This window comes from Homalodisca vitripennis, unplaced genomic scaffold (assembly GCF_021130785.1).
Source record: "Homalodisca vitripennis isolate AUS2020 unplaced genomic scaffold, UT_GWSS_2.1 ScUCBcl_4884;HRSCAF=11316, whole genome shotgun sequence".
Lineage (NCBI taxonomy): Eukaryota > Metazoa > Arthropoda > Insecta > Hemiptera > Cicadellidae > Homalodisca > Homalodisca vitripennis.
In genome coordinates, this window is record NW_025780999.1 from 14,512 (window position 1) to 37,911 (window position 23,400).

Here is a 23,400-nt window from a genome sequence, read left to right on the forward strand (position 1 = left end):
TAAAAAGTAAAAAATTTAAAAAAAAAATAAAAACATTCAAACGATTTTAAAAATCCATTTTTCACTAACCCGGGGGGAAACCTCCTTTTTCGCCTGTGTGTTTCAAATTTTTTTAAACGCCCGATGGGGGGGTTTAAAAACTCTGCTGTCAGTTTGTGGCAAGGGGAAATTAGATTTAAAAAGAGCCAATCAACAGCCCTAGGACCAAACCCGGGGAAAATTTTAGCCAAATTAATATTTTTTTATAGCGATTTTTTCATTTGGGGGTTTGCATCTGGCCGTATAAAGAAAGAAAATCCCTGGGTCCTTTTGGGGGGAAGAGAACTATTCATTTTTTGTGTCAGGCGACTTATGGTGTTTTTCTTCAAAAAAAAATTTTTTTTTTTTAATCATCCTTAGTGAGAAAAAAGCACAATATACATCTATAATACCAAGGGTAGCTTTTTTCTAAAAACCCAAAGATATTTTTTTTAGAGTTCGTTTTTAAAAAATTTTGCAAAACTTTTTTTTTTCACGTTTTTTTCCCTTATAATAAAAAAAAGTTTTAAAAAAGATTGAAAAAATTTTTAAAATGCCAAGGGTTTTTTTTTTTGGGAAAAAATCAAGGGTAATAAAAAGGGTTTTCCCCTTGTGAGAGATATTAGGTTTCCCAAAAATTTTAGGATCAGACTAAACCCCCCCGGGAATAAAAATCACCCGCACCCCCAAACCAAGAAAATTAAAAAAGGGGAAAAACTTTAGGTTTTAATAACCACCTTTTAAAAACAACATAAAAGATTTAAAATGGTGGAAAACCTTGTATATTTAATACAGCAATTTTTTAAAAAGGTATTTGTCAACAAAAAAATTTTTTACTAAAAAAAAAAAAAAATTTTAAAAAAAAATTTTTAAAAATTTTTTTTACTAAAATTTTTAAAGAAACCCCCAAACAAAAAAATTTTCCCAATTTTTTTTTTTCCCGGGGGGAAAAAACCCCCCATAAAAAAATTTAAAAATCAAAAAAAAGGGGTTTTCCCTTTTTTTTTCATCTTTTCCCTTCCCCCAACAACATTTAAAAATTTCCCCAAACAAAACCCAAAAACGAAAAATTTTCAAGGGTTCTTTTTTTTTTTCAATTTTTAAAAAAAAAAGAGGAGTAAAATAAAAAAATTAAAAAATTTTTTTAAAGGTTTTCCCCCAAAAAATTTTTTTTTAAAAAAAAAAAATTTTCTTTTTCACAAAAAAATTTTTAAAAGATTCAAAATTGTTTTAAAATTATTAATTTTCCTTTTTTTAAAAAAAAAAAAAAAAAAAAACGCTTTCTTTTTAAACCCCCCAAATTTTAACTTTGCCCCCCAAAATTTGAGGGTTTTAATTACATTTTCCCTTTGGGAAATTTTTCCCGACCCTTTAAACTTTTGGTTGGGTTTTGGGGGGGGGAAAATTTAAAATTTTGGGGGGGGTTTTTTTTTTTTTTTAAAAAACCCGGGGGGGGGGGGAAAAAATGGCCCGGGGGTTCCAACCCCCCAAAAACCCCAATTTTTTTTGGGGGGCCAAAACCCCCCTTTTCCGGAAATTTCCTTTTTAAAACCCAACCATAAATTTTTTGTTAAAACCAGGAAATAACTTTTTAAAAATTTCCCATGTTTTTAAAAAAGGGGTTTTTTTGTTTGGCAAAAAACAAATTTTTTTAAAAAGGGGGTTTTTAAAAGGAATTTAAAAAGGGAATGATGATCAAAAAGAAAAAAATGGGGAATCCCTAACAATTTTTAAAATTTTTTTTAATTAATTTTTTTTCCCCAAAATTTTTTAAAATTTTTTAAAAAGGGGGAAAATTTTTTAAAATTTTAAAAAAAAATTTTTTAAAAAAAATAGATCTTTTTTTTAAAGCCCCATTTAAATGCACTTTTTTAAAAAAATAATTAAATTTTACCCCTTTTTTAAAAAAAAATTTTTTGGAAACGTTCCTTAAAGGCCCCAAAAAATTTTAAAAAAAAAAAAAAATTTTTGGGGGCCAAAAAAATTTTTTTTTTTTTTTTTCAGTTACAAAAAAAAAAAACAATTTCTAAAGTTTAAATAAACCAATTTTTAAAAAAACCCAAAAAATTTACCCCAAATTTTTTTAAAACCCCCAAATTTAGGGTTTTTTTTTTTAAAAAAAAAAAAAATTTTTTTTAAAAAGGGGGTAGAAAAATTTAAAAATATTTTAAAACGGAAACCCCCAAAAAAAAAAAAAAAATGGGAAAATAAAGGGGGGCCAAAAAAAACCCCTTTTTTATAATTTGGGGAAAAAATTTTTCTTTTTTTAGTTATTTTTAAAAAATATTCTAAATTTTTTTTTCTTAAATTTTTCCCCTCAAAAAGGTAATTTTAAAAAAATCACCCAAAAACCCAAAAAAAAATCAATTTTAGTTAAAAAATTTTTTAAAAAATAGAAAAATTTTCAAAAATAAAAAAAAAAAACCGTTTAAAAATTTTAACCAAAACATTGTTTTCCAAAAAAAAAAAATTTTTTTTAAAAAATTTAAGAAACCCCAAAAAAACCAAAAAAAAAACCCTTTGGGGGTTTTAAACCGGGGCCCCCCTTTTTAAAAAAATTTTTTTCTTTCCCCCTAAACCAAAAACTCTTTTTAAAATTTCCCCCAAAAACCCCCCAAAAAAAAATTTTTTCTCAAAACTAAAACAAACCCCAAAACCCCCCCCCCTTTTTTAAGGACGCCAATACCAAAAAACATTTTTTTTTTTTAAATTAAAAATTAAAATATTTTTCCAATTTTTTAAACCCCGACAATAAAAAATTTTTCAAAATTTTTTTTAAAAAAAGGGGGGTTAAAATTTTTAAGTCTAAAAAACCTTTAAAAATTTTTTTTAAAAAAAAAAAAATTTACCTAAAAAAAAAAATTTTTTTTTTAAAGGCAAAACTAATTTTTTTTTGGTTTGGGGGGAAAAAAGGGGGGTTTTCTTCCCCCCAGAAAAAATTTTTTTTTTTTTTCCCCTTTCCCCCGTTTAAAAACCCCAAAAACCAAAATTTAAAAAAAAAGGGGGTTTCAATTAACCATGGATTGCGATACGATAAAAAAAAAAAATTTTCCTTACCCGGGAAAAAAAATACTTTTAAAAGTAATAAAATTTATAAAATTTAAAAAACCCTTTCCCTACCCCAAAAAAAATTTTTTTTTGTTTTTTTTTCCCCCCATTTTTAAAAAAATTCTTTGGGGTTTTTTTTCATAAAACTTGGGGTTAAAAATTTTTTTTTAAACCATTTTTTTTAAAATAAAAAGTTTTTTTTTTTTTAAGAAGAACAAATTTTTTTTTCCATTTGAAGTTCAAAACATAAAGTTAAAAATTTTTAAAATAAAATTTTTTAAAAAAAAATTTTAAAAGGAAATTTGTTTTTTAAAAAACATTTTACTTTCAAAACTTACATTACAAAATTTTTTAACAAAAACTTAAAAAAAATTAAAATTTTTTTTTTCCCCTTTTTTCCAATTAAAAAATTTTAAAAAAATTTTTTTTAAAAAGAATTTTTTTGGAAAACGTTTTTAAAAAAACAAAAAAACCGTTTTTTTTTTTTTAAATTTAAAAAAAATTTAAAAAAACGTTTTTTTAAAAAAATTTTTTAAAAAAAAAAAAAATTTTTAATGGTAAGAAAAAAATTTAATTTAAACAGGTAAAACCATAAAAATTTTCCCAAAAAAAACTTTTTTTTAAAAAAATTTTTAAAAAAAATTTTTTTTTAAAAAAAATTTTTTTAAAAAAAACAAAAAAACCCAAAAAAACCAAAAAAACCCATAAAAATCTAAAACCCTTTTTAACCCAAAAAAAATTAGCGGGAAGTTACTCCTAAAAAAAACTTTGGGGGGGAAAGTTATTAATTTTGTTATTTCTCCCATTCACCTTTTTTTTGGGAAAGGCCCAAATCGAGAAAACGCCCCACCCAATCAATAAAAAAAAAAAACCCCACCCCTTTTTTTTGGATTTATAAAAAATGGTTTTTGCCATCACGGGAAAAATTGGGGTTTTTTCAGAACATCACATAATTTTGAATCGATACACTTTTTAATGGTGCACATAATTTCTTGCCCCTGTTCATTTTGACCCGGGGGCAAACTTTTTTTAAAACGATTTAAACCCATTTTTTAAAAATTTTTTAAAATTTTTTTCCCCCTTTATTTTAAGCATAATCCCCTACAGCCCCGGGGAAAAAAAAAATTTGAGAAGTTTCACACTCGTGTTTAAAAGAAAAAAACTTTATTTTGCCAGAAAATACTTATAAAACAAATTTTTTTTGGCTTTCCAAGTATTTTTATTACCAGAGAATAACAACAAAAAAGCCCATTTGTAGCCCAAAACCTTTCAATAAAGCTTCTAAAAATAAAACCATTTTTTTAAACAGAGAAAAATTATTAAGTTAATTTTTTTAAAATTTTGTTATTGTTGTTTACCCCCAAAGGTAACTTTTATACCGGGGGGGGGCCCAAGTGACTCCCTATTTAAATCGGTTAACTGTAAAAAACCATAAAATTATTACAAAAGTTTTTTATTTCTGAAATCTACATACAATTTTTTTATTTTTTTTTAAGTTTTAAAATGATTCGCCCGGTGACGACCTTAAACGACGAGGGCCCATTTTCCCCCCCTTTCCAATGAAGTTTTCAAAAAAACCCTTTTACGCAGCATATCTGGCGTTAAAACCCGGTAACATCAACAATTTTTTTCCTTAAGGTTTTCCAAGGTCCTTGGTTTTCCAACTTTGTAAACCTCAATTTGAGGTAACCCCCAAAAAAAAAAAATCCCGGGGGTTAGATCCCGGGGGAGCGAGGGGGCCCCTTTAAACCCTCCCCTGGAAAAAGAGATAAAAAAGGGCCGGGGGAAAAACCCTTCTTGCAGAAGTTGGAGAGCGAGGGGGGGTATGGGGCCGGGGGGACCATCCTGTTGAAACCAAAAAAAGGGTTCCATATTTTTCCTCACCATAAATCTTCAATTCTGGGGAAAAAAAAATTCTCCAACGTCCACAATAAAAGACAGTTTCACAGTAACGATTTCACCTTTTCCCATTCAAAAATTTAGGGGGGCCCAAATTTTGCCTATGGGGGACACAGCACCCCACACATCACTTTTTTGGGGGAAAGAAGAGGTTTTTTAAGAAAAATTTTTTTGGGTTTTCAGCGCCCAATAACAAAAAATTTTGGGTTATTTAAAGTGGGCCCAGAGGTGAAAATGTGCCTCATCACTAGACCACAAAAAGGCCCCGGGGGTTTTAAAAAACCCCCGTATTTTCATTTCAACATCTTTTTTGTTTAACAAAACTGCTGGCATCAATTCTGAACAACCATCATCTTATCGGGTGAAAAAGAAGGTCTGAGTGTAAAATTCCCCTCACCTTTTTGGCCAACCCCCAAGAGCAGCGCAGTTTCCGCGCAAGCGCGATGGAGATTGTTCAATAAAAGCTCTCACCGCCATTATTTTCCTGTGTCCTCAAAATTTTTTGGGGTTGGGCCCTTTTTGGGTTTTTTTTTTGGGGGCATTGCAGATCCAGTTGCCCGTACCCCTTTAAAAATCCTTTCCTTAGGTTTTAGCTCGGGAACATTTCATGACGAAAAAAACCCCAAACCCCGCTACAAATGCCCCGCGGGGTTTCCCACCACACTAATCCTTATTTTTAAAGAACTTTGGGACTACAAAACCACGATGCTCGCCAGTCCACGGAAAAGGTGACTACAAAAATGGCGTCTTTCCACGGTAACCAAAGCCTACTGAATAAAAAAGAAAAAAAAGGGTTTAAAAAGTTTAAATGGGGGAAAAAATCTTTTTTAAAAATAGGGAAACTTGTTTTACTTTTTTTTCCATGTTCTGATATGTTTTTTTTATAATAAAACCTTTTTTTTTTGAGAAAAGGGCCCGAAAACTTTTAATCCATAATTTTAAATGGTAAGGGGAAGAGCCCATAATAGCTTCAGAAGAAGCCGTTCTAATTCCCCCACATAAACATTTTTTTAAAAAAATAAATGAACTGGGGGTTTGCTTTTAAAAAAATTTTTCATTTTGGGGTCCTTTTTTTCTAGAATAAAAAAGTTAACCCTACAAATTTAGGATCAGTTCTCCCCCTTTTGCGCTTAGGGGTTTGATTTTAAAGACTAAAAACATATTAGCTGTCTTATTTTTATTTAAAATTAATTATTTGCAAAACCCTTTTCCCCCTATTACATTTTTTTTTAAAACTTACAGTCTTAAAAAACTAATTTTATTCCTGTAATCATAGTGGTGTCAACAGCAAAAAAGGGAAAAAATTTTTTGGGCAATTTGCACTAAAAAGGGGAAAAATTTGCACTAAATTTTTTGACGCCGCAAAAACCCCAAAAAGGGGCCCAAAACAAAAACCCCCTTGGGTTGGAAACTCCACAAGTTACAGGCTTACAGCAAGATACTTCTTTTCCTAAAACTACATACTGACGACTATTTGCAGATAAGAGCTAAATAAGGCTAAAGCCACACCTTAATATTGTAAAGTTCTATTTTTTTTTATTTATATTTTATGAGACACTCGAATTCAATAGCCTTGCTAAGATCACAGAATGTTAATGCAGTCAAAAGTCCTTTTCTTTCATAGCAATTCAAGAATCTTATCACCAATGAAACAAATAGCGTATGTTGTAGCAAAACATTTTTCAGAAACCAAACATGGTCTTTGCAAAGTAAGCCTTTCCATTTCTAGAAAATGCATAAACTGCTTACCATAATTATTTGAAACACTGTTTGGATAAAACCGAACATAGTAACTAGGTCTATAATTTACCCAATTTTCCTCCTCGTTACCTTTTTTAATAATTAGGAAGGACATTGTTTGTTTTTAAAGCATCAGGAATATGCCTAATTAAACAGTTATTAATAAAATTGTGAAAGGAGAAACAAAACAAGATACTGTTTCTTTCATAAGGGCATTTGTCAATCCAAGTGATCCCTGACATTTTTTTTAGGGCTAATATTGCCTTATTATATCTATAACATCAAAAACTTTCAGGTTACATATTTAAAACTAAACTCTCTAATAATTCATCAAGTACAGTTTTTATTTACTTAAAATCATGTTTAAAACTTATAACTATTTATTCATTTACTTTTTACTATTACTAGCTGAATGTTTGGGCCATTGTTTAAAAAGAAGTAATTAAATCCATCTAGCCTAAAATATTAGTACTACTGCCTCTCATTAAAAAAATTATTATTCACAAGTATCCATAGCGCTTTTGATTTATTCTTGGCATTCTCAATTAATTTTACATTTTACCTTCTTTTTCTTTTTTTTAACAAATATGTACTATACAATATATCACTATGACCATATTTGCATACTTGGCACTTGACGGGATAAACCTGTAATGTGTATTAGTGATCCAGTGTTATGATCAGGGAGTGTGCAAACATAAATTGAACTTTTATAAGGAAAACGTGGCAACGAGTAAGTTTCTGGACTTGTAATCATAATTTTTTAATTATGATTACAAGACCAGTAACTTACTGGTTGCCCCACGTTTTCCTTATTAAATGTTCAATTTAGTTTTTGGCACCACTCCACTGAATCATAACACCTTGGATCACTAATGACAACATACAGGTGTTTAACCCGTAAGAGCCAAGTATGCAAATAGTGGTCATAGTGATATATGTATACGTACATATTTGTTAAAAAAAAGAAAAAGAAGGAAAAATGTAAAATTAATTGAGAAGTTGCCAAGAATTAACAAAAATCAAAAGCGCTAATGGGGAAACCATACGTTCGTGAATAAGTGTTATTTTTTCGTAATGAGAGCCCCCGCTACTTCTGATAGTACATACACATACTATTTTAGGGCTAGATGGATTTAATTACTTCTTTTTAAACCAATTGGCCCAAACATTCAGCTAGTAATAGTATAAAAAGTAAATGAAAAAATAGTTTCTATAGTTTTAAAACATGATTTAAGTAATAAAAACTGTACTTGATAATATTAGTATGTGAGTTTAGGTTTTAAATATGTAAAACCGAAAGTTGAATGTTATATCGATATAAAAAGGAGGCAATTAGCACCTTAAAAAAATGGGTATGGATCACTTTGGATTGACAAATGCCCTTATGAAAGAAACAGTATCTTGTTTTGTTTCTCCTTTTCACAATTTTTAAGTTAATAGACTGTTTACACTTCTTAGGCATCATTCCCTGATGGCTTTAAAAAAAAACAACCAAAGTCCCTTCCTAATTTATCAAAAAAGGAAAAACGAGGAGGAAAAAAAATTATCTCCCAAATTGGATGGGGGAAATAGTGGGAGAGGGAGGGGGAAGGAGAAAATTTGGGCGGCTAGGCGGGGGGGCGCTCTGCTGAAGGTTGTTTGTCGAGTTTGGTGTTGGGGAGGTGGGGGAAATTATAGACCTGTTTGACTATGTTATTTCCGGTTTATATCAAAAAAATCAAAGTGTGTCAAAAATAAATTATTGGTAAGCAGTTAATGCATTTTCTAGAAATGCAAAGGCTTACTTTTGGCAAAGACCAGTTTGGTTTTCTGAAAATGTTTTGCTACAAACATACGCTATTGTTTCAATTGGTTGATAAGATTCTTGATTGCTATGAAAAGAAAAGGACTTTGCTGCAATAACATTCTGTGGATCTTAGCAAGGCTATTTGATCGAGTGTGACTCATTAAAAATATAAATAAAAATAAAATAGAACATTTACGAATTATTTAAAGGTGTGGCTTTTAGCCTTATTTAAGCTCTTATCTGCAAAATAGGTCTCAGTATGTAGTTTTTTAGGAAAAGAGTTAATCTTTGGGGGGGGGGGGGGCCTGTAAGCCTGTAACTTTGTGGAGTGCCACAAAGGTTTCTGTTTTGGGACCTTTGTTTGTTTATTAGCGGCAGTCAATAATTTGAGGTGCAAATTTTTCCTTTTGAGTGCAAAATTGTCCAACATTGTTCTTTTTTATGCTGTTGGACAGACCAACTACGATTACTAGGAAATACAAAATTACGCTTTTTAGAAGACTTGTAAGATTAAAAACCATAATGTTACATAGAGGACTGGCTTTCTCCCTGGCAAATAACTTAATTTTAAATAAAGAATTATAAGACAGCGTAATATGTTATTTAGTTCTTTATAGAATCAGACGTCCTAATGCGCAAAAGGCAGAACAGATCCTAAATTTGTAGGCTTAACTTTTGACTTCTAATGTTAAACTGGGCACCAACATGTAATTACGTTTAAAAGCAAACTCAGTTCAATTATATTTGCAATAAAATGTTTTATGTGGTGAATTAGAAACAGGCTTCTCTCATAGAGAGCATATTATGGGCTCTTCCATTACCATTTAAGTTATGGATTAAAAGCTTGCGGGCCAATCTTCTACAAACAAAAGAAGGTTTTATTATACAAAAGACATATCAGAATCATGGCAAGAGTAAACAAGTTTCATAGTTGTAGAAAGATATTTTCCCACATCTTAACATTTTAACCTTATTTTCTTTTTTTATTCAGTAGGCTTTGGTTACCGTGGAAAGACGCCATTTTTAGTAGTCACCTTGCCGTGGACTGGCGAGCATCGTGGTTTTGTAGTCGAAACGTTCTTTAAAAATAAGGATTAGTGTGGTGGCGACCAGCGTTGCATTTCGTAGACGGTTTGGTTTGAAAATCGTCATGATAGTGTTCCTGATGCTAAAACCATAAGGAAATGGATTACAAGTGTTACGGGCAACTGGATCTGCACTGCCTAGAAAACCAATCGGCAACCAAAGAGTGTGAGGACACCAGAGAACATAATGGCGGTGAGAGCGTCTATTGAACAATCTCCATCGCGCTCTGCGCGGAAAACGTGCTGCTGCTCTTGGAATGTTGGCCAGAACGGTGAGGTGAATTTTACACTCAGACCTTCAATTTACACCCGTATAAGATGATGGTTGTTCAAGAATTGATGCCAGCAGATTTTGTTAAACGTACAGATGCTTGCAATGCAATACTGGCTTCTTTACAACCCGATGGCACTATTCTGTGGTCTAGTGATGAGGGCACATTTTCACCTCTCGGGCACAGTAAATAAGCACAATTTTCGTTACTGGGCAGCTGAAAACCCACAAACTCTTCATCAAAAAACCTCTTCATTCCCAAAAGTGACTGTGTGGTGTGCTGTGTCCTCCATAGGCATAATTGGCCCCTACATTTTTGAATCGAAGGTGAAATCGTTACTGTGAAACACTGTACGTTATTGTGAGACGTTGGAGAACTTTTTCTTCCCCAGAATTGAAGAGTATGGTGAGGAAAATAATATGGAAGCCTTTTGGTTTCAACAGGATGGTTGCCACGGCTCATACCGCCCGTCGCTCTCGCCAACTTCTGCAAGAATGGTTTCCCGGCCGCTTGATCTCATTACGAGGGGATGTTTTCAAGGCCCCCTCGCTCCCCCGATCTAAGCCCATGGGATTATTTTCTTTGGGGTTACCTCAAATCTGAGGTTTACAAAGTTCGACCAAGGACCTTGGAAGCCCTTAAGGAAGCAATTGTTGATGTTGATCACTGGAATAACGCCAGATATGCTGCGTAGAGTTTTTGAAAACTTCATTTGAACGGCTGAATATGTGCATCGCTCGTCAAGGTCGTCACCTGGACGATAATCATTTTTAAAACTTAATACAAAATAAATGGCATTGTATGTAGATTTCAGAAATAAAAAGCTTTTGTAATAATCTTGTATGGTTTTTATACAGTTAACCGATCAAATCAGGGAGTCCACTCTGCCCCACCCGGTATAATAAGTTACCATTAGAGATAAGACAACAATAACAAGTATTTAAACATTAACTTAATAATTTACTCTGTAAAAGATGGTTTTATTTTGTAGAAGCATATATTGACAAGGCTTGGACTACAAATGGACTTTTAGTGTTGTTATTCTCTGGTATATAATAATACTTGTGACATGCAAATGTATTTGTATGAAGTATTTTCTGGCAAAATAAAGTTCTTATTCTTACTCACAGAGTGTGATCATCTCATTTGATTATCCGGTCTGATAGGGGATTAATGCTTAAACTAAAGGACTAAACTGAATTAAAAATTGAAAAAAAGTGTTATAAATCGTATTAAAAACATGTTTGCTCCCGGATCAAAATGAACAGACAAGACATATTATGATGCACCATTAAACTGTGTATCGATATCACAAATATATGTGATGTTCTGAAACCCAATGTCCTGCATGTATGGCAAAACCATTGTTTATAAATCCACTCTCAAAGCCAGATGGTGGGTTATTTGTTTATTTGTTGTACGTGGTCACATCATATATTACGTAGGTCAAGTCTGTGATATCGTCAGATTTCAGACACTACACTAAAAAGAAAGGTGAACTGTGGAGCAAACTCAACATTCACATTGAATCAACTCTTCCCACCACAGCTATGTTATGTGTAGGCTACTTGCTACACTTCACCAGCTGAATTTTTAGTATCAGAGGTTACAACAATGAGTTTATTCAGCATATATTTATGAGTTGTTATGTTTGGCATCCAAATATTGTGTCTTCTTATGCCAATTCATTAATAAAATATGTTCAATTTAAACCAAAATATGACATATAACACAACATTATTATTCTCAACTATAAACAGTTAAGTATGTGCCTATCTCTATATATGTGATGTTACAACTGATAAATTAAATTAAATTTAAAACATCACTATACTTACCATCCATTTGAAAGTATTTTTTTTTTTGCAATTTAAGTACAGTAATTTTAATAAAGAAACAGATTTTTATAAATTAAAATATATTGTAAATTATACACAATAAAAATCAAACAGGTTTTAATCAGAGATTTTTACCAAAGCGGTCCGAATAAAAAATTAACAAAATAATATTACAAGAAATATTTAAATAATATACCACTGAGTGAAATGAGAAAAATATGAATAATTTATGACTATTATTACAGTTAAATTCTGTAAATTTCTCATATTTAGTAATACGTAAGTACAATATAAAGGACAAGTCAAACTGTAAATTTTAACCATGATTACATACTTTTAACTTTACCATATATACATATTATTTAAAAAATATCCTTATTTAAAACTTTTAAATAAGCATTAGTATGTTTTGTTTAACTTACAAATAGCGATAAAACATACATATCTATGTATACTTACTTGCCAACAAGCAACAAAACTATTACTGTTAAGAAAACCTAGGCTCTTGAACAAAATAATTATAATATACCAAGAACTTAGAAAAAATAAGATTATCTCACAAGTACCAGGTCACTTAAAATGAAAAAAAGGACAAAACATTAAAAACATATTTAATTTTTGAAAGTATCGAAAGAAAACGTGTAATTTATAATAAAAAATGGAATGAAATGTTAAATATTACTATACTCATGTATATATTACTTTTAAACAGCCGTCAAGGAAAATTTATTTAACTTTTATACAGGACATATACTGTATCATATACACTGTGTTCAATTGTAAACTTCCCACATTTGTTACTAAAGTACCAAATTTTGGTGAATTTTGAGGGCATGTTACTTACTGGTGGAAGAAAAATCAAAACATTTTCTAAAGGTGAATCACACCCAAGTCCCTTTTCACCCAAACTCAAAATATAAATCCATATGTTGTTGACACTTCTAAATTAACATTAACATTTTGTTTTAGGCGTTTAGGTGAAAATGTTTTGAAATTGGTCATTTGCTTACTGCACTTGAAAATGTTATTATTCAAATCTTTTTAAGAAAATATTTGTAAATTTCTTATCTGTACAGGGTGAGTCAGAAATATGGTAAAATATTTTAAGACGTGATTGTAGAGCTAAAAAATAAGAAAAAAACAATTTTATATATAAAGGTAGGTTCGGTGGGAAACGCTCCATTAGGGAGTAATGGCTGGCGAAAGATGTTGCTTTGTTTTCAGTTTCATCTGGGTGTAAAATCAAATTGTTTTTCTAATAGAAATCCTTAGAAATGTTTAATCTATGTATGCCGAGGTTCTTCAATGGTATCTATTGGGGATAGAGTAAACTAATGTTTTTAAATGTCCCCAAAGGTAAAAAGTCCAAAGGATTTGCTTATTATGGTTGTTTTCAGAATTAAATTCTCTACAATTTGTGTTAGGAAAAACAATTTGTTTATTGGTAATTTTAACAATGTTATTGGACTTCAAAAAATTTAAGACGGGTATTTTTGTTATTTGATTTTTGACAAAATTTCATATATTTTTTTCTCAAAAACTGTTTACACTACAACCTCTAGAGTTGTTTTATTCGGTTTTTCAGGTGATTTTTTTCCTTATAATTCCACCTTATTGAGTTGAAAAGTAAGAACAAAACATTTCAGAATCACTTAATTTCACACGAAATGAACTGAAAACAAAGCAAAACTTTCGCCAGCCATTACTCAGTAATTGAAGCGTTTCTGGACCTACCTTTATATAACATTTTTTTCTTATTTTTAGCTCTACAATCACGTCTTAAAATATTTTTACCATATTTCTGACTCACCCTGTAGAAACACTAAAATAATACAACTTTTTTATCACTATTTAAAAAAAAAGACCACTGCAACCACTAATTGAAAGGTTAAAATAATGCTGAGTACATAAAAAGGATTTAAATTGCTACTAAATTGAGTTTATTTGAACTTTAGAACATATTGTTGTAAATTATCTTTTTTGTAAGCTGTAAATAATAGAATTGTGAAAAAAAGAAAATGAAGTCAAACTACATAAATATAACTGATTACTTACTTTCAAAATTATTATGGCACATTACAGGTAACGTTTCCAATAGAATCAAAATATCTTATCAGGATAAATATCTTTGTTATTGTTTTAAAATTGCAACAGACTGCATCTTAGATCAAAAGATGACTTAGAACCAAAAGTCATCTCATTTATTATTTGAAAATTATGTTTAAATATGTAAAATCATAAAATGATGATCACTACCAATTTTTAAATTAATATAAAATTGGAAAAAAATTAATTATGTAACAAATTGATAAAATTGTTAGGGTACTTCCATTTTATTCTCCTATATTGACTCACTCACCTCCTCCCTCATTCAACTTACCTTGTATTCAGCGGAGCCTTAAATAATAATAATTTGTTTTTTTACGACCAAACAAAATCAACTGCCTAGGCTCTAACTTATGAGACAATTTAAAAAAAGTAACTACTTTGACCTGGTACTTGTCAATCTTATAAATAATATCAGTGAAAGATTTAGTCGGATAAACGGAAAGGTTAACCAGTCTAGAAGAAGGTCTGCAGCCAACAATTTACCAATGGTGAAGTGCTTGGTCTGACTGCCGCACCACCCACGGGCCATCTTCCCATTCACTGCCGCGAGTACTGATCTGAACCAACCAATGTATTAATACCTCAACTTCAACCCTTCTGATGCATAGCCAGACACTTACACTAATACAGGAGATCTACACCAGTCTCTCAATGTGGTCATGGAAACTGCAACTTCTACACCAAATGACCAATGTACATTGAAACCTCTTGTAATAGTTTGGATAGCAAAGTTCACAACAGTTGCTTGGCATATAATGTAAATGTCGTGTTGCTTTATACCCTATTTATTCATTCTTCAAAGGACTACATCTCAACTGAATTCTGTCAACTATATTTTGCTTCAGATCATTTAAAATTATGTAGCTACTCATCTCTAGTGAAAAAGTAAAGGCATTTTTTTTTTTTTACTTTTCTTTTTGATATTTATTACAAGATTTAGTTGGATGATCCTTTCAAAATGAATTCATCTTAATATCTTGTATGTTACAGTACTCTTTCAAAGTTAAACAATCTGAAAAAAAATATTAGAAGCACAGATTGAAAATTGAGGATTACAAAGACACTTTGGTTGTATTGGTGTGCACATTGTTGAACATGCTTGTGTGGGAGAATGGAAGAGTGCAAAAAAACAGCTGAGAGCTCTTTTTTGCATATTCTACCAATGTTACTTCTATCCATGACCGCGATTCTTCTACACCATAGCATACCCAGAGAAAGATAGAAAAATTCAGGAGAATATATTGACTTGTGGTTTCATTTAAATATAGTAAAACGAATTTGTAAATTTTGTATTTTTGAAATTTTGTTAGTACTTTTTAGGGTCAATCAAGTTTTCTGTGGTGTACAATATCATCCAATTTTGCTGACCCAATATCATTGCTGTATATAAATATAGCACAGGCCATTCAATCTCAACACACCAGGTTTTCATGGCGATGTACTGCAACAATTGTTATTATAAGAAGGATGATGTTATCTACAACTCATAAAGTGTTTCACCATTTTAGATATTCTTGGATTGTGGTGTCAGCTGTATCGTTCTATTGCACCTAGAGTGGTAGTCTGCACTCATTCTCAGACACTATGTTGCAAGAGCTCTCAATATCTCTCTTACGATAGATGGAATCCCTTGAGTGTACGGGCCTTCAAGATATTTTCATCACAGAGCATCATAAACCTCTGCGCACTTTGAAAATTTTTATCAATGAGACAAAATGTTTTAACTTGCTTACATTACTTATAAGCGAAAAACGTGCATGCAAAGTGAGTGATTAAACGATATTTGCAAAATTATTCAACACGAACTCTAAAAGTTATATTCTTTACGTTTTTAGTAAAATGCTACCACTTGAGTATTACTAGATGTATATTGTGCTTCTTTCTCACTAAGGCATGATTAAATAAAACAATTTTATTAGAAAGATAAGCACCATAAGCATCGCACTGACACAAAACATGAATAGTTCTCTTCCTCCAATAGGACACCAAGAGGATTTTCTTTTCTTTATACAGGCCAGATGCGAACCCCACATGAAACCATCAGCTATAAAAGAATATTAACTGGCTACTAATCCCTGGGTTTGGTTCCAATAAGGGCTGTTGATTGGCTCATTAAAATCTTTTATCTAAGTTCACTTGCCACACAACTGGACAGCAGAGTATATTAACCCTCCATCGGGCGCTTAAAATTAGAAACACCATCAGGCGCTCACGGAGGTTTCCTCCAGGTTAGTGAATAATGGATATTATAGTCGTTTGAACTGTTTTTATTTGTTTAAATATTCATACTGATTTAATTACAATGTAAATATATTCATTTTTAGAATTTAAATAAAAATTACTCTCTTATGTAATGAATTTTCCAAATAAGAATTTTGAAATTAAAAAAAAAATTGTTATTGTATATAGTAACAAACATGATTTATTTCAAGGAATAATGCAAATTAATTGTAAAAAATGTTTAAACCTTCTGTAATAATATATGGAAAATTAACTTAGTTTTTAACTTCTTACAAAAACAACTTACTTCAATTCTTGAGATATTATACAATTGTAATGTCAATTATTATTCTAAAATCAAAAATTTATTCTTTACTAAAAATTTTTTAACACTACACAAAGTTTCAAAACATTTTCCTTCTGGTTCTTATAACGACAATGTTCACTCCATAAACAGTACTGAAATGTTCCCTAGCACACGGGAACTGTACTGACAAGTCTCTCGTCTTCATTCTCCATTTCACAAAATTCAAATAAAATATATTGTAAAACTTAAAAAGAAACCATCACAGGTCAGACATTTAGGCGCACACGGATTATTACTCCATAAAAAACTAAACAAAAACAAAAAGAAAAACTCCGTTTAGCGCCCGATGGAGGGTTAAGCGGGGTGAGAGGTCTCAAGAGCTTAATTCACCTTTTGATAAACTTTTATATAATTTGATTTCATATTAAATTTTACACTAAATTGTTGAATGTAGTATCAATACTGGTACACTTCAAGAACCCAAGCAACTGTTATGAACATGTTAGTTACTACCCGAGAAGCATTCAACTTTGTTGAAACTAAATCTCAGTTGAGCCAGAAATTAATAAGCTAGCACAGCAATAATTTGAAACCTCCACTAAATGAGAACTCAGTTTTAACTTACAAACAAATTACAATATAATTAAGCACCATCTAATGATGATTGCAAATAAAATTATTCCAGTACATGATGGCGTCAAAGCAACACTAAAAACATTTTGCTATAAAGGATGAGTGAACTTTTCAAAACCAACCAACCTAATTCTGAGTGTAAACCATTTTATCATGCAGTTTTTAAGCACAAAAAAATTGGGAAAAAGCAAACACTGTCCAAATGCTATTGTGTTTTATATATCTACTGTATAAAAACATAATACACTTGTCAAACACCTTAGGAACACGAATATATTTAACAAATCAGTTCATGCTTGAATTTTATAGATACTCACTTGAAATGCTGATATGTTTCTGAATCCTCATACTCAAGTCCAACGTCCGTATCATAACTCATCAATGGTTTAGTGTCTGCAGCCCGAAGTGATCATAGAAATTGGGGACCAGCAGTGTTCAGACTGATGCCTGGTCGATGTATGGTTCCTTAAAAAAAAGGTTATAAATAATTTGTATTATAAAAAACTAAAAGAGCTAATTTGGCTCAAGATCATTTTCAACACATGTTCTAAAGAAATAAAATAAGTTTTTTTTTAACATATTTCTAATTTGGTTTTGTCTTCTGTAAACATTATAGAAGGGTATAAAATATAATAGTATGTCATAAGTGGTCTAACTTCGGTGGTAAGAATAATCATTGAAAAAAAATAATGGCCAACAACCCACTAATTCTTGAAATTGGACAAGTCACTTCACCTATCAGAAGAAATCTGACATGAGTTTATTTGTTAGTTTTTAACATTCACGGTAGCTAGTGCAGTAGGGCATTTAGGTTTAGGGAGGGACTTGTTTTCTGCTAAAACTCCATATGGGCGTAAAAACATCAGTTTCGTTATTATTTCCGCCCTTACCTAGAAAATGGGTTGAAATCTTCCGCTAGTTGTACCTCGCTAACAAAGGGTTTTCAGACATATGTTTATACAAAACTTTTTTTCATTGTTTTGATGAGAGGAAACCACCAGAGAAGTTTGTTGGGTATTACTGTGGAGGGACACCCTATATATATGTTATGCTATTGATAGTGTTTCAAAATAAAAATGCCAGGATTTTTAATGGCCGTTACTTAAAAACTATTCAAGATAAATAACAATTTAAACATAAAATTGAAGAGAAAAGAACTAATTTAGTTTTTACCTGTCCATTTGTTTGCTCTACAGAGATCAAAGTGGTATTTGATTTATCAACAAGGTGTTATGAAGCATGTATGCTGTCATAGTTCAAAACGTTTATGAAAATCGTTCCACGCAGATATGCCAAATCATGAATAACTATAGCATAAGCAATGTTCTTTACTCCTGGGAAACAAGGAATTGCCTATTCCCTGCCTATCCACCTTTTGAGGAACCTATTGTTGCATGTGTTGTGCTCTTTCCGAAGGTAATGAGGCAGACGCCGTATTGCATAAAGATTACTCGGTCACTAGTATTATTTTTTCGAGCTTCTGATACAACATTGAAGGATTTCTTTGATTTTATTATCATTAGTTTTTGGCCAACCAGGACGAATGTCTTTTTAACACACTTCCTGTGTCTTTGAAACTGGTTGAAACCAGTGATGAATGCTTTATCATCTGGTGAATTTGGATCTCGATACGTAACTCAAAACTGACGCTGCACACTAACAACCAATTTCAATTCTGCGTACCACAGAACACACTGTGGCTACTGTTATGTACCATAAAACATTGTGCACTCGCAATTGGCGCCAGGTGTGTCAGTCACAATAGCCACACTGCCAACCATGCAGCATGTTCTGCACATGCCAAGGTCAATGTTTCCTACCACGTTACATGGAAAACAAAACTCAGTTACTTCAACTTCAATTTGAGGTTTAAATTATTTTTGTTACTATGATTAGTTTTTAAGTAATGGCCATTTAAAAATCCCAGCATTCTTTTGGTTTTTATTATCACTATGAAATCAATTTATGGTAAAAACATTACTGCTCTAAAACACCATCAGATGACATGCCAAAATGCCAATAGTACTGCCAAAAGTTTAACAAAATAATAATAACATTAAAAGAAAAAAAGAAGTAATTTTCAGTGTTCACTTCATATTTCATTAAATCACAGATAAACACCAACTCAAAGTGACAAGGATTCATTGTGGTGTCACTATACCGTAAGAATACTATCACATATTCCCACAGTGTAGGTAGTAGAATAAACTAAGTGACAAATCAAGCATACCTGGAACAATTATCCCGGAAGCGACATGCACCGGTCTTGGAGAAGAACGGACAATCAGGATGCCCAGGCTGAGTCTGGGTGGACACGTTGACCTCATCAGGCAAATCGGCTCGACCGTCAATGAATGCATCTATCTGAGCAAGTAACTCTGCCTGCAAAAAAATTATCAAATTGTTTAACCCATTCAAGACATTGGACGGGCAGTTTCCGTCCTTCACTTCGCGCGGCACAACGACTAAAGACGGGCAGCGCCCGTCCGATAGACACGGACATCGACGTAGTTGAATATATTGCCGATAGATCGCTGAGGCATTCACATTTGCTGCATATTTTGTTCTCAATATTCTAGTCTATGTTTTTCTTCTTCTTCGTTGCTGAAAAACATCTGATATTGCCTCAAATCATCTTGGCAAAACAGCTTTCTTTCGTTTGTAAACAGTCAAGATGGCGTCTCGCGACCGGAAGGATGTGTTCGTAAAATTCGGATGATTTTGCGGCTTACAGTTGCTAATGTTTTAGATGAAAGTGGTGATGAGGAAAGTAACAGTGAACAAGATGGACATGATACATGAAAATAAATGTCTGATGGTACAAAACGATGACATGCAGTGATAATGAAAGTGACGATAACCCACCGGTATTCTTTGTGATTTTACGTGGATTGTTGGACGAAATAATGTTAATACAATGCGTTTTACCAGCAATCATGGAATAAATCCTATAATTTTGAGGCAGTTAGAAGAAAACTGCACTGAATCACATGTGTTCAATCACTTCTGTGACGAAACCTTTAGGGTTCAGGTAACCCTTTGGTAGGCTCCCGCTTGTGGAGAAACACCACTCCTTCAAAAAGTTTTGGGGGCATTTTATTGAAAAGATACCTCCAACCACTAAAGCCAGGCCCTCAAGAAAATGTAAAGTTTGTGCCTTACAGGGGAAAAGAAGTGAAACAGTGTACCAATGTAAAGATTTTCATTGTTCACACTTCATCTGGAAACATGTTTTGAAGTATTTCAGACCCAAACCAGCTTCTAAAGAAGTATAATAAACATTTGTAAATAGTGTAAATATTTATGTATATTTAAAAAAACTAATATTTTGTGTTCATACAATAACAATGAATAACTAAGGTACATTTATAATAATTCATAGCATGTTATACAGTAAGTGTTATGCAAAGTGCACCTGTTCTTACACGGAAGCATGGAAAATATCCAGTCCTGTAGTCCAAAAATTTTAGTAATTTATTCAGTCACGAATGGGGTTAATCATCATCTCTATAACAGTATGTAAACTATAAAAACCTTTATTTATAACGAATTACTTACTCTTGAACTGAAAGTAATTCATTTGTATGTGGAAGGATAAGTGACTAATTTGATTAAAATAATCAATATAACAATATAGGTACTATACTGTATTTCTACATTGTTATTATGTGGCAGGTGAAAAAACAAAAAATTTAGTTTTGTACTAAATGCACATTGAATTCTAAAGTTACTATTCTGGAGTTTACAAAACTTATTCACTAAAAACCAATTAGCCCTTCTTGTGACAAAGAGAGTGTTACCAATTAGGTTCCTTACATAAAGTTTAGCAAATGACCACCATGTTACAGGACAGAATAAAAGACACTCCTTTTATATAGTTGCAACTTGATTTTCAATTGACACCTAAGTATAAAACCAGGCATATTAGGAACTTCTAAAAGTCATTTCTTAGAATATTTGCTTTAATTCTGACCTTTCACTGGTTTCACTTCCATGTTTCTGAGTTTGATTTAAATTTAAAAAGCAAGATTATAACACACAGTACAAAAAAGAAACATAAAAATGAATATTAAAGTATGTTTAACCATTAATTGTATATAAAAAAGACCAAAAATTATTTGGTTTTATTAATAACATTCTTTTAATTCTTAAGAATGCTATAACTAAATCTCTCAATGGTCTATATGTGCAAATTAGCAGTTACTTATACAGTAATTGTGGTGAAAGAAAGGCTTGTGACTCTCTTGTTGTAGAATACTCCTTTAATAATCACATTCACTATTTATGGGACAAGGAATTTTGTATTTTAGCCTACCTGTTTTTCTTTTCTTCTCATCCTCCATTTTTTTTCTGACTTCTTCGGCTTCTTGTAATTTCCTTTGTTCCCTTTCCCACTCTTCTTTTATCATTATCTGTAAACAGTTATGAAAAGCATTAATGAAATAACACACTTTTAGTACCAAAATAGAATTGTTTACACAAAGAGGAACAATTTAAAAGTCCCGATTAACTTTACTCAACATTCAAAAGATAGTAGGCCTATTGTAAACCGACCGAATTGTGAATACAGCTTAACTTATCCAAAGCTTGTGAATGGTAAAGTTTAGCTCAAGTTTTAACCTTCCTCTACATGCAGCGTCTGGAATCTGACCCTGTTACATAATAGACTCCCGGAATCTGGAGTCATGTTCATCTGTTAAAAGATGTATGGAAAATTGTAAATAATGAATTGTTCTACTATTTTATTTTAGTTAAATAATACATTGATATTGCAAATAAAATATAAAATAAAACTGGCAGATAAATATTATAATTTAAAGACTCAACAATATTAGTACAAGCTTATAGTGTAACAAAACCATTTACCTCTCTTTTGAACTTCTCTGCCTTCGCCTGAGCTAGTCGACTTTGTTGTTCTCTCTCCAGCGCAGCAAAGCTGCTTCCTCTTCTGTTTCCCATCGCTTTTTGACGTTCCATTGCTAGCCGTCTCTCTCTTCAGCTGCGTTAAACTCTTCTAAAAGAGCTTGTTCTTCCAACCACGCCTTGTACGTAGGAGACCCGCTCTCTCTTCTCTTGTTCTAAAATTGTAATATAAAAAAAACTATTAGAAAATTACTAAAAAAATATTTTAATTAAACTAATCAACTCAATTAAAAAAGAATAAACGGATTCTGATTAACTAGTATTCCTAAAAATAATGACCTGAACATTGAAATGTTTTATTTTTGAATTTTGAAGACTTTAAATAAACATTAACACAAACTTTCTATAACTTATCGCAATTAAAAACCCCGTTTAAGGGCTACTCAGTGCATTCAGAGAAATTTAAGTTTTGCATTATAATAAAGTCAATGTTATTTTGACATATTTATAACAGTAAAAATGTAAAACAATACATATCACAATAGCAGATCGGCGTAGTAAAAGCACAAATTGTATTCTGATTATTTCACACAATGAACAGCTTTGTATACGAACATGTACTAGAAATCTCATATAAGAATACAAAAATTGCAATAAACTGAACTCAATTAGGAATGATATGAAAGTATTAGGGAAAGACTGTTATTACTCTAAAAACTTGCCACGTATTTTCCCCTGTACTGGCAGACGTATTTTGGCTGATTTGCAAAGGTGTTTTCAAACACCTTTGTAACATGCTGTTTACTCAGAGTCGTACGTAATTTGTCAGCATGAAATAAAAAATTTGCTTATGTTATAAAAGAACAGAAAAACTCCTTCGCACCAGAGAAAAACAAAGAATAACTAAACGCAATTAGAAAATTGTGTTGTAAAAATGCAACTTTTTGAGTCCTGGTGACAACATTAACTAAATTAATTTAACATTAAACATTATTTTTAACATAAATAAAAGCATCCAAAAGATGGTGAATATATAAAATAAAAGTTGCTTTTTATTGTACCTTATACTTTACTCATTGAAGTAAACTTTATGAAAAGTATCATTATTTTTAGGAAAACTTTTATTGGTGATAAATATAATGTTATCTTTTAGTTGAGAATGTTAACTTTTAGCTTTTGATTGATATACAACACTTGTTCAATTGTTTTTAAATAGTACTTCAAGCTTTACTGATGCAAAGTGTAAATTTGATTTATTTTCTGTTAATTCTTATTGGAAAATTAACTTAGGGTTTTGATTGGCAAAATTATTATCAGAAATATATAAAGAAAGGCCTAAGTATTACACATTTTCACAAACCTTTTTAAATATCTGACGAGAACTCTATTCTTTACCTATTAACAATTGTTGTTGATCATCGTGCAACCGCTAACGTACTCCTAATTCGTTTTCCTTCTCAACTTTTTTGCTTCCTTTCGCCAAGCAGCATGCCTGAACAAAATAACATTAAAATTAATTTGTTAATTTTTATATATATACATATAATATATAACCCGGCAAGTGAGAGATCCAGGTTCC

General features: G+C 31.4%; 1 protein-coding gene across 1 annotated transcript; it reads right to left on the reverse strand.

Moving 5' to 3' along the window:
- Window positions 1-19,163: 19,163 nt before the first annotated feature.
- LOC124373130 (U2 small nuclear ribonucleoprotein auxiliary factor 35 kDa subunit-related protein 2-like) lies at window positions 19,164-21,935 on the reverse strand. Its single transcript, XM_046831520.1, has 3 exons — window positions 21,825-21,935; window positions 21,278-21,370; window positions 19,164-19,343 (listed from the first exon to the last, which is right to left on the reverse strand). Exons 1-3 carry the CDS (start codon window positions 21,933-21,935, stop codon window positions 19,179-19,181), a joined length of 369 nt encoding a protein of 122 aa, XP_046687476.1. The 3' UTR covers window positions 19,164-19,178.
- Between the last annotated feature and the right edge of the window lie 1,465 nt (window positions 21,936-23,400).

Excerpts from the sequence above, each read along its gene's own strand:
- LOC124373130 (XM_046831520.1), bottom strand. The coding sequence starts at position 21,935 with ATGGAACGTCAAAAAGCGATGGGAAACAGAAGAGGAAGCAGCTTTGCT. Across the intron at positions 21,371-21,824 it reads CAGAGAAGTTCAAAAGAGAG|ATAATGATAAAAGAAGAGTG; the intron begins GTAAATGGTTTT and ends AACTGTTTACAG. Across the intron at positions 19,344-21,277 it reads AGGATGAGAAGAAAAGAAAA|CAGGCAGAGTTACTTGCTCA; the intron begins ACAGGTAGGCTA and ends ATAATTTTTTTG.